Raw genomic sequence first — 12,391 nt, forward strand, 5'->3', positions numbered from 1 at the left:
GCAGCCCCGGCCGCCGCGGCCCACCCGGGGGGTGCAGGCCCGGCCGGCAGCGCTGACGTCCCGCGCCCAGCCCCGCCCCATCCCGACCGCTGCCGGACGCAGCCGGAGACTCCCGAGCTCCCCCCACTCTCGGCTCCACCGCCCTTGTTCCTCGGGCGGGGACTCGCTTCCTTTCCCGACTCCCCCTTCCCACTCTCCTCCTCCTCCTCCCAGTCAAGATGGAGAACGGCAGTTGCTGCGACCGCTGGCACCGCGGTGGCTAGGGCAGCTGCTGCTCCTCCGGATCGCTCCTCGCTCCTTCTTAAAAAAAAAAATATATATATACATATATATATATACATATATATATATTGGGAAAAAGGAAAAAAAAAAAAAAAAAGAGGCTGGAAACGTGCCTTTTTTCTCCGCCCACCGGCTGCTCGCTGCGCGGATCGCTGGCCCTTCCCATGCCGTCGTCGTCGTCGCCCTCCTCCTCCTCCTTCTCCTCCTCCTCCTCCCGCGATTGTCTGCACTCCGGCTGCCGCCCGCCCGCCCGCCTGGACTCCCTGCATGCACACGCCGCCTCCTAGGTGGCTGCGGGGGGTGGGCGCTCCCGGAGCTGCCATTCCGCACATACCTTCATGTCCCTGCGCTCGCTGCGGCCGCCCGCCGCCGCCCCGCATCGCTCGCCCGCTCCGGCTGCCGCCCTGACGGCCGCTCCCGCCCGGAGGTGAAGCCGGGATCCGCGGAGGGGGCGGCGGGGTCGGCGGCGGGTCTCTCCCGGCACACGCAGCAGCAGCAGCAGCAGCCATGAGCAGCGCCGCTACCGCCACCTCCGCCGCCACCACGGCCGGCAGCGGCGCGGGGGAAGGGGCCGAGGAGGCGGCCAAGGACTCGGCGGACATCGCGGCGTTCTTTCGATCCGGTGAGTTCTGTCTTGTCCTGAGGGAACGGGGAGGAAGGGCCGGCGGCGAGACCGCGGCTGGAGGTAGAGGCGAAAGGTGGCCCTGGGGAAGCGATGTCTTCCCCCTGGAGCCGGGAAAGGAGGCGAGGGCAGCCGGCTTTGTCATGTGGCCTCGGGGAAGGCTCGCCCGCCTCTCGCTGCCGGGGCCGCCTCGGCACTGCCCGTCCGTTCCGCGGGGAGGCGGCGGGGAAGGGAGTCGGGCCCTCCCGTCCCGTGCCGGGGACAGCGGGGCTTAGGCACAGCAACTCGCGGGCGGGACGCCACCCTCGCCGGCAGAACCGAGGCGTGAAAACGGGGGCGGCGGCTGCACGGCCCGACCGGGAGGGTGCGGGGCTGCTGCCGCCCCGGGGCGGTGTCGCCGGTGACAGGTGCGATTCTGCCTCCCATGCCGGCCCGGTAGCGGGCGCGTCACCGGGGCCGGGCGGCACCACCCCGCGCCAGGCGGACCCGGGTCCCCGAAAATGTCCCGCCGGGGGTTGCGGGGCGGGAGGGGGGCGGAGGAGCCGCTTCGATCTGGGAAGCCCAGGGTGCCGGAGGGGCGGGAAGGGTGAGCGGAGCCGCAGGGCTGCGGGGAGCTGGTTGCACCGGCCGGGGCCCCCGGGGAGGCCGGCGAGCAGGCAAGGATGACACCGCTATAAAAGGCAGCGCTTCTCCGGTGCTGTGCTGCTGGGTGGCGGCACAGGCCAGGAATGGGAGAAGTGGCATGGAAAGTGGATGTTCTAAGGAGCAGAGAAAGAGGCAGACAAAAAGCGAAGACCATGTTAAGGGGGTGTCACTGCCTCTCCTGAGGCGGGGCAGCAGCGGCTCTCGGGCGCTGCCGGGCTGGGAAGCCGGGCTCGGCGCGGAGGATCGGGACGGGAAGGGGGGGAGCCTGTTGACAGGCTGCCGGGATGAAAAAAAATGGAGGCTGCCTTCTCCCTCGGTGTTTACTCTCGGCACGCAACCAGGCGGAGAGGGCGGCTGCGCCCGTCTCCGAGACGCTGTCCCCCGGGAGATAGCGGCGGGGAAGCCAGGACTGCCCGAGCCGCACGGACCGCCGGCGGCGGGGACGGAGCCCCGCCGACAGCCTGGGCGGCGGCGGGGACAGAGCCTCCCCCCGGTGCCGGCTGCCCTCCCCCGAGCGCGGCGGCTCCTCCCCGCCGGCCGCTCCGAGCCCCCCAGGGCACCCCCCGGCCATGGCTTCGGGCGGGGCGGCCGGGCTGGGCTGGGCACTTGCTCATTTTGGATGCCTAAAAAGGAGCGGCGAGCAAGGAAAATGCAGACTCACCGCTCGAAAGATGAGGGGGTTGGCCGATTTCGTGTGTAAAAAATAATGATGGCAGTAGTAATAATAGTAGTAAAAGCTGTGTTCATTGGGTTTTTAAGGAAAGTCCGCGAGGGAAGTGGGAAACGGCGTAATCAGTGCTACTTGCGGTCGGTGCTGCTCTTCAGTGTGTTTGGTTTCATGGGGGTGAAGGAGGAGGTGTGATTTATAGCAGGCATCCCTGAAGCAGGGCTGGGAGCTGCATTTGCGTGGATAGAGGGTCCGAACAGGGGGCTGTGTCCCCTCCGGAGGACTGGATGTTCCCGAGACAGCCTGGTTCACATGACATCCATTGAGTGTGAAACTCCTTGTCAGGATGCTGGCCTTGGTGGGTTTCATCGTGGAAGAAGGACTGAGCTTTATCGTTCCCAGGAAAAAAAAATCCCGATGAAAGCAAAATGCCAGATTAGAACAGTAGGCTGACACACAGTAGTCTGTCTAGTGTAGTTACAAATGCGTGCTTGTGTAGTAATCTTGCAGTTTTGGAAGACCCTGCCAGCTGTATTAATAATCAACTTTTACATTTATGTGTGGGTTGAAGGATGCTACAGCTGGTAAGCTCGTAAGTGGTGCAGTGATGACTTCTGATGCTGATAACTTCTGATAACAGGGAAGTTGCACTGAGCTCAATTTTGCAGTAACTGAAAATCTTAAAGCAGTAGAAGGACATGCTTATCAAAAAACTCTTAGAGCATATTTAACAACTGGCATTCTCATTTCCGTATTTACATGTGGAGGTTATGTGGTTCAGCCTGGGCTCTAACATACACTGGAAAATGTTCTGGCATCTGTTGTGGGTGTTTGGCATTGAGAAGAGCTCTTTGAATTCCGCCTCTGTACATGATCCACTCTTCTATTAGGAGAGGGTCTATTAAGAGATCTCCGGTGCTTCCCTTTGTTTGAACAGCAGGCACATTTTTTTTCAGTGAAACACAATGGACGCAGCGATCAGTGAACAAGGAAAAAACTTTGTTTGGTGCACTTAGGAGCAGACAAAATATTTTTCTCTTTACAGAATTTACAATGACAAATGCTTCCTTTTTCCTGTCACTTGCAGAGAGTTTTAGCAAAGCTGTAGCCGTTACTTAAAAGAGAAAATTAGTAAAAATGTTGCAATGTTTTCCAGGAGGAAAAAAAAAAACAACAACAAAAAGCTTGCTTAAACAATCGGTTCTAATCTTGGGTTGGTTAAATTGGTCAGTTGAGCTGCCAAGTGGGGTTATTGGCTTGCCTCCTGTCCTTTTGTAAGACTAAGCTTGAAACAGAATTAAAGTAGCCTGTAGAATGGAGTTTCAGTATTTGGAAGATTTTGTTAGGATATTGAACAACAGCTAGGTTCACATCACTTGAAATGTGAGCATTTCCAATTTTCACTTTGGTTATGTAAATGTAAACTCACTCTTGAGTTGTTGGGAAAATAAAGTTGCAGTTGAAATGTGAGGAAAGCAGCTGAACTGGAAGTGAGGTGGTGGTAGTAGGAATGCATAAAGACTGTGTGTCTTGAATGTAAATGAGGAGTCCCTTTATTGGAATTGGGAGAAATTGAGGCAGTTTACTTTCTGTTACATATTTGGTATCTAAATCTCATTATTTGAAGATAAAAAGAAAAGAGTATCTTGTTAGGTCTATCACCTTTGTGGCAGGATTAGTAGTAAAAGAAGCAGAGTTGAGTGCCAGGCAAAGTGTTTACATTTTGAAGGAGAAAACACAGTGGTTGTAGGAAGTGCCTTTCTGTCGTATATTTAAGTTGGAGATTAGAAATGACTGTGTAAACTGACAGAAGGATATATTTTTGACTATAAATGTATAGACAAACATCCCTTTTTTTTAATTAAAAAGTGCACTGGTGTGATTTGAAAGGACTGGTAAAGTATTTTGGAGTTATGAAACAAAAACTATTACCATATGAAAACCCAGTAGTGCAGAGTCTAAGTGGCTATGTAGAGTAGTGTTAGTACATGTGTTAAGTATACAAGATCTATTTTTTTATGAAAAGTTATTAAGATAAAACTTTTCAAAATGTATTCTAAGTTTTGACCCAAAAATTGTCTATGTTTGAAAGGTCTGAAAACAGCTGACATGAGCAAAGTTGAATTTGAGGGAGTGCCATCAAGTTCATGGCTTACAGGGCATACAGAGGTTTTGTTTGGTAGTTTTTGGTTTAATCTTTGCAGCTTTGAGTCCTCAATACTTTGGGAAGGGGATTCAGCTAACATCTTCAGGATGCAAAAGGGCTGTCTGTTAAGTTTAAATCATGTTATTGTAACAGTGTTTTCAAGACCAAATATTTTTGAATTTTGTGAATTTAGTTTTTAGGCATAAAGAACAAAACTTTTTTCATCCAAGTAAAAGACGTGTTGGTCAAACTTTTAGTAATTTTAGTTACCCTTCTGCGATGATGGAGAAATCTGTGAACACAAAAGGTTGCAGAGAAAAAGGCTTGCAAGCACTTTAGTCAGCCCTTGGCTAAAGGCGGTAGGGAGTGCTTTTATAAATTACTCTGATAAGTCTTCATGAAAAAAAAACCAAACTGGTAACTCTTCACAGTTGTGAGATGAAAGTGGATGTGATTTCCTGTAAGATACATTTTTAATGAGTGGCCTCTACAAACTGCAGTAACTTCATTCATATATGGACAAATGATACAGTTTTCAAATTACACATTAGTGTAAGTCACCACCTGTTCATGTGAACACTTGCCACATTCCTAGAAGGAACACAATTTACATGAGCAATAGGAAGGGATCCTTTGGAGGAGCAAAGGTGTTGGAAAAACAAAGGGAAAACAAAGGAAAAACAAAAGTCTCATCATTGAGGAGAATAACTGCTCAGGCTTTACCAGATGAAAGCTGAATATAATTGTTAATTGTACTTCATCCCTTGATATGGGAGAACAAAAAACTGGAGGATTTTCCATCTGAAACCTAGTCTACACAGGTGGCAGCAGTCCTTTCTTGGGAGAAGAAGGAAGTCTGAGATGAATGTGGGTCTGGAGGAAATGGGTGTTCCAAGCTGAGGGTTCAGTGTGCCACCTCTCTTAAGGTGAAGTTAGAGAGCAGGCTGATAACCAGAATAACTTTAAATAGCACCTGGTTCTAATGTTGTACACTTAGTGTGTCCTGCTTGTGCATGTGTTTCTTAATGGAAACTTAATGGTAAGAGAATTTAAAACTTTGGTTTGATATGTATGTTTAGGTACCAAAAGGAACATGTGAGTATTTTAGGAAAACAGAATGCTGAGATTTGTTGTGGTTGTAGACATTTGAAGACTTCTGCAACTGCTAGTAACTTGAGACTTGGATCAGTCTGGGTTCAACTAAGTCTGCTTATAGCAACCTACACTGATAGTTGCTTGAATGGTTGAGACCTTAGAAGAAGTGTTAATGACTGTAATGAAAACATGATTGATTTTCTTTTTCTGTTAAATAATGATCTTGCTGTTTGCTTAGTTTTCATGAACATCATCACTTAATATTGAAAAGACAGAAGCCAGCATTTAGAAGTGTGTTATTTCAAGTTTACAAGAGGACTTATGTTTTATTTCTTCCTGATTATATTGCTTTATATACCGTTGCCTTGCTTGCTTTATATTAGTGTCCTGTGTCATAGTGGCTGGGATAGCTGACCACATATAGTAGACAGCATTAAAAATGCTATCATAGTAGAGAAAGTCTTCTAGGAAGAGGGAAAGGAGAGAAGGTTGGGAAAGATTACATGGTAAAGAAAAGGCAAGCATATTATTAAAAGGCAGTAGGCTTTTTCAAGAATACTACTAATAAAAACACACTATCATTTAGCTCATGGGCAAAATAGCTTTCAAGGTAGGCATTAAATGTGGAAAACAAGCCAAATTTCCATCGGAAAACCATGAAGCAGAACACACTATCTATAAAGCAGGTGAATCTTCTTAGGAAGGCATTATCTCCTGGCAATGTGTAGTAGCTAACTTACAGAGAAGGTAGTCAGAGCTGTGGTTGCTTACTTGGCGTGACAGTTGGAGCAGTTACAGGGTAGTTACAAGTGTCTAACCAAAGTCATCTCATGGTGAAGCCAAAAGTGAAGTTTTGCCAGCCAGCACTGGTGGTAGCTCATATGACAGCTCCCTGCTGTCCTTGCAAATACTGGTTCTTGGCCCTGTGGCTGTCAGGAGCTGAGGTGTTTTGAGAAGCTGCGAGCCTGCAAAGGATGTAAAGTGTGAAACAAGTTGTCCATTTCATGTGACTTAAAGTGATGACAGATTTGTATTAAATAAATAAACACAGCAAAAATTTACAACATTGTGTAAACTTTTCAAGAATCTGTTACTTTGTGCTTTGACTTGCATAAGTAAATGAGAAGGTTGCAGCAGTATAGCTGTCATTAGTGCTGGTTGACCTGGGCTGAAGAAGTGGGCTCTTTTGTGAAGGTTTGATGTAATTCCAGAAGTATCCATTTTAATAAGATGGCTGAAACAGGGTGGTGTGTGTAAATGATATTTTGAAAAACACCATAGAACAATGCCACAACTTGACAGTTGCTGATGAGCATATGCAGAGGAAAAATAACTGCAGAAGCAATGAAGTTACAATGGAGAAGTTAGTCTGGGAAATAGTATTGTTGAATTGATGTTCCCTGGAACAATGAAGATGGAGAGCTTCAGTGTGAAATGCAGCAGCTGTTGTGCAATTTGGCATAGTGTGAAACAGCCAACTTCTCTGCGTATAGACAAGGATAGATCAAATTAGAGGTTAGGGTGTGTTTGAAACAGTTGGAGGCAGAAGTCCTGAATATTTCTAAGAGAGGACAGAAAATTACTTGTAACATCTGTGATAAGTGACAGTTGATAAACTAAGTGCACATTTGGAATGGAAGGTAAAGGGCAGTTAGAGAAAAAAGCTGGGTCCATTCTTGGAAGGAGTACACTTGAGCTGGCATGAAGTGCTGATGTGCTCAGAAAGGAGCTGACAGAAGTAGGAAGAGATTTGGTACAGCTGAGGCTTTCATCAGTTGCAGACCTCAGTTACTGTGTAGAAGATGGGTAGTAAATGTTTCTTATAAAAGTGGTTTGTCTCCAGTTAAATGTGTCCCACAGCAACCTAACAGAAACAGGTTTGAATTTCAACCTGAAATATCACATGACTTCCAAAAGCTTTTGCATGTAAAATCACTGTCTAGGTAAATAAAATCTGAAGAATGACTGTAAAGACTTTCTTTACCCCAATATATGGAGAAGATATTAATATTTCTCCACTCCTTTTTAATTGAAAAGAAAAACTAAAATGATTCTAGTGCCAAAATATGTTTAGGTGCAGACTGCTAGGTCAGTTTAATAGGGTGAAACTGCATAGTGATTTTTGGTCTGCATCTTGAAGAAGGAGATAAGATCACTGAAATAACTGTTCATGGTCAGCAAAAGTGTTAAAATAGTAAAGACACGTTGAAATTTTGGAAATGCAGTGGTGGTTGAAGGAAAGTGGGTGATACTTTTAAAGAGAACAGGGGTAATTATTTTTTCTGCTTGATGTTGGTAAGAACCAAGTTTAATCTTTAAAAAAAAAAAAGCTGCAAGGTAAAAAAAACCCATGAAGGTCACAGCAGGCTATTTTAATTTAATGACTAAGATGGTTGTATCTATTTGTTGTTCTCATGAAGAAATTTGCCTGATTTGGAGAAAGATCTTTGTTTAACCTAACATTTTTCTTGGTGCGGTAAAATCAAAAAGTAGACTACTGGTGAAGTAATACTGATGATCTGCAAAGCTGAGTCATATTCCTTCAGGAAGGATACTGCTGTTTTGAGAAAACAGATCACTTACCCAGTAGTGAGGAGGAGGAATTGAAATGACAGGGAACAACTCAAGTGCTTTTAGCAGTAGACACTACAGTACATTAAAGCATCTGATTTTCAGCCTCTAGAGTAGGTTGTTGTATGGATACACAAAGAGGAGGGTCATAAATGAGTTGTGTCCACAAAGTTTCACAAAACAGTCTGAGTGACAAGACTGTGCTTTAAAGATACAAAGCCTGTTCCAGTGGTTTCACTGCCAAATAGCTGCTCTAAGTCATCTGAAATTGCCTAATTGTGCATTTGTTTAAAAAACAGGGTTGTTTTTCAAGGCTGTTGATGGAATCTTCTGAAATAATTTAGTCAAATCTGTTTAATCTCCCGTGTTACTGCCTTGCATAAGTGGCAGTAGCACTGTTTAATATAAACAACTGCAAATATGTAACAGGTTTTCCTACTGAGCAGTGCTGAACTGTCTTTTGCTGGTATTTCTGAATATGATGTTTTGTAATCTGGACCTTACTGAAGAACTGAAGTAGGCATTAGTGTTTTATAATTATGGTGGGAAAATAAAGCAATCTTTACAGGGAGATGGGAATTTTATTTATTTATTTTTTCTTTGTCTCTCAGAGTCCAGGATGTTGAGGAAGCAAGATGGAAAGTATAGGGAGAGAAGTGTAGGCTTCCAGCATTCAAAATATGTCGGGTTTGTTTTATGTTTTATACTGTAAGTCTAGTATAGTGTGCTTGGATAATTCTCACAAATCTGTGCAAGAGTCAGGATGATGTTATTGGCATGTCTGATATGAGCATGAGATTCAGGAAGGTTTGTTTTACTACTGTGCATGAGGATACATGCGTGCATGTATACACTGTCAAACTAAATACTCCATGTGGATTCAAAAACTTGAGTTTGCATGACAAATCTCTTTGTTAAAAAGTTGGAGAAAGTATTCTAGGCAGCAGGCGCTGAACCAGGGCTATTGTGAGTAATCCCAATGCGTTCTAGTCATCTGTGAAACTACCCAGAGCTTAATTACTCATGTTTTCTTGTAGTCTTAGTGCGTGTATGAGCAGTAATAGTTATTCCTGAGGTGTCTGCAGGCTGTGTAAACAACCAGTAGTGATTTTTGTGGTTAGATCTGTACATGACTGCTTAGCAGTTACAGTCTGAGGATCCAGGGTTATAATGAAATGAGATTTCCTAAGTGCTAAAAATGAACAGGAAAATATACTACAGAAAGATAGGGCTCACAGGGACCTATCAGGTAAATACTTACTTTTTTGTCTAGTTTGTACCTCATGTATTACATAAAAGAGTGATTCAAAAGCCAAAACTTTTAGGCTTTTTACAGATTTTCTGCATTTTTGTGGGTAATATTGTGGAAACCTTCAGCCTTATGGCATACTTTGTCAAGGCATTTGGTCAAAGGCTATTCAAACAAGGTTTATGATGACCACATAGCTAGTTAATAATTTTGAGGCCATCAACCAATGAAAAATATTATTGGTGAAATTTAATGAAAGCAGAAGTGTTTGAAGTCTTGGGGACTATTTTCAGAGCCCAAACAGATGTTAAATGTTGGGAAGAAATCAGGTGACATTTCTTTAAGTGTGTCCTAGGTAATAAAGGGAGGATACATCAGGATCATCCCAAGAAGTGAATTAGATTAAATGGAGTGTTTAAATACCAAATATTACTTGGCTAACCTCTTATGTTACATGGTGGACTTCGCCATATCCTTTGTGTAGTCTTGGCTGTACAGCGTTAGATATAATTTTCTACTGGCCTTAAGGCAGTAAGTTCTTCATTTTCCAAGTGTTTGTCATGCCACTGACTTCTGGGCATGTTGGGTTAAGCAGCATTGAGAACAAAGATGATACCATTTACTGAGATCATGAAAATACTCCACCCTTTTCTAAAAACTTGGGGCAAAGGTCAAAGTGTTTTTGCCCTTTGTAATTCTCCTATTCCTAGAATTCCAGATATATGCAGCTGAAAGCACGGAGAAAAAAATGTAGAAAGCTGTCAGAAGCTTTCTGAAAGAATGTTGAATGAAGTATAAATTGCCTGGATTGTCCTGTTCTTCACAGAAGACGATAGCACATAGTACGTTGAACATCAGACTTAAGAAAATGCCAAATCCCTTCTTTAGAGGCCTCTTTCTGTTTTTTACTATAGAGTAATAAAATAGGATATGATTTCTCTGCTAAAGAAACTGAATAGCCATTGTTGTTATTTTTTTAAATAAAGCTTTACTCTCAAAGCTTTTATCCCTGTCTTTATTTATTTGTTTTATTGATGTTAGTCAGCTACTTCATTTTGGTTGATACTGTGCATAGGGTCACATGTCATAAAAGAATGGAAATGGAACAGCTGCAGCAGTAGCTTATGGTTTTTACATGTCTTAAAGTCACATTTCCTGTGTCTTAAGTACTTGTTTTCTGCACTTAAAGATGGGCTTGAGTCTGCCATAGTTTGCAAAATTCAAAGAAGGAATCAGTGCTGTGCATTGCTTAATTGACTGGGTATCATGTGAGCTGGGCTTCTGTAAGGACAACAGAAGCCAAACTTGGGAAGTCAAACTAAAATTTATTAGTTGCACCTTTTCAGATTGAAAGATCATAATGGCTTTTCTATATGGCTTATCATAATGGCTTGTTGGTTGGCTGTCATGGTTTAGGAACGGTGTTTCACTCACTCCACTTGCTCACTCCCCCTCTGTATGGGGGCATGGCTATCCCCTATGGTGGGATGGCGAGGAGAATTAAAGGTAAAAAAGGTAAAGATTAAGATAAGACAAATTTACTGGGAACAGTAATGAGATAAGAAAACAGACAGTAATCATACGAATGATAGAGTGTACAAGAAAAGAAATGTTATTGCTCACCCTTATGGGAGCCCCCAACATTCCTTGACCGCTCCCTCTGCCACACTGCCCTGATGTGGGAGTGAGTCCTTCCCTTGTTCCCAGAAAATGACATGAGGTGGTTCTCTGGATCCTAATTGTGTCTCCTTCAGGCCAGAACAAGGACATTGGCTTGTTAATGCTTTAAATAAATAAAAACCAAGATAACAATTTTTCCACATGTAGTGGAAGGCTGTCTTTGGACGAAAAATAAGGAGTCATACTTGACTGAATTTCTTGCCTTGGTGGCTGAGCAGAAAGTTACAAAAATGAATTTAATTTCTGTCCCCATTTTGGGAAAATTCTACTGTTTGTCTGTTGAATTGCCAAGACAGGAGACCCAAGTCAAGCCTGCTTATAATGGAAGGTGATAAGGTATGGTTTGTCTCATTGTGATCCTTGTTGAGTTTAGCCACGACATGCTTTTAACCTGTCAATGCGGAAGGAACAATATCTTTTCTAGCACAGCTTGGGGAGTGGAGTCAAATTTGCCTATGCTTAACTCAGAACAAGGGTGTAATTCAGCCAACAATAACCACTCGGTGTGTGTGTGTGTTAGTTTTTTTTTAAGCTTGGAATCAGATGCATCCTACCCTAGCCAAAGGGAAACATTTTAGAAGCTCTGACGCATTTACACAGATGAAGGAAGGAAATGTCCAAAAGAGTCAAAAGCTAAAAATAGATCAGTTTACTGAGTTGAACTCTGGGTGGGAATTGACGAACTAAATATAAATCTAAATTTGAACCTTTGTGACTTACATAACTGAGTGGTGTAACCTCTTTCGGGTATTGCTGCCTTTTCTTGCATTCAACTTTATAGTAGACGGCTTCAGAGGAAAACTTGTGTCAAGCTTTGTGAGTTTGCTTTGCTTTCAATAGACCACACTGAGAAGTCTGATTCTTTCTTGACAATTTTTGTTACAGCATAGTTTAACTTCCTGGAAAAGTGGATTGTGGGTTGTGTTGGGGTTTTTTTGTTTGTTTTGAAGAACTTCTCAGTGGAAATGCTATCTCCTGACTCTACTGAACAGAAGTTTTAAACCAGTAGAAATTAGAACCAGTATCTGCAATGTTAAAAAGGGGTGTCATTTTTTTCCCCAGCTTCTTCAAGAAGCAGTAAATTTGCATCTGTCATGTCTGTACATAGAAAGGAATGATCACGTGAACATTAAGAATGGATGTTTGGCTGCCCAAAAGGGTTTGCTCACTGCCTTGCCACAAATCAAAGTTAAGAAGCTATCAGCTTTCCTTTGAGGTAGAGAAAAGTAAGCTTGTTTGAGTGTGTAAAATTCATGTAATGGGAAAAAATAAAGGAAAAACTGTTAGTATGTCAGAGTGTTGTAGATTACTGTTGTTAGGTGACTGGTAGTGCCATGGAAATTAAGATAAGCAAATTTGCCTTCTTCCTTGATTAACAGTGTACATTTTTTGGATAACTGGTGGTAACCAACACAATCCTGCTAATTAAAAATG

At 43.9% G+C, this 12,391-nt stretch overlaps 1 protein-coding gene across 3 annotated transcripts in view; it reads left to right on the forward strand.

Annotated features, from left to right (window-relative positions):
- The first annotated feature begins 384 nt into the window (after positions 1–384).
- TRIO (trio Rho guanine nucleotide exchange factor) overlaps positions 385–12,391 on the forward strand; it is a 244,543-nt gene continuing 232,536 nt past the window's right edge. For all 3 annotated transcript variants that reach the window (XM_014261572.2, XM_005533046.3, XM_014261576.2), the window contains exon 1: positions 385–904. In XM_014261572.2, the coding sequence (XP_014117047.1) occupies positions 790–904 (115 nt within the window). In that variant the 5' untranslated portion in view covers positions 385–789. The remainder of the gene's footprint in view (positions 905–12,391) is intronic.

Source organism: Pseudopodoces humilis, chromosome 1 (genome assembly GCF_049639895.1).
Source record: "Pseudopodoces humilis isolate 2021_Gansu_Grassland_sample_001 chromosome 1, ASM4963989v1, whole genome shotgun sequence".
NCBI classification, from domain to species: domain Eukaryota; kingdom Metazoa; phylum Chordata; class Aves; order Passeriformes; family Paridae; genus Pseudopodoces; species Pseudopodoces humilis.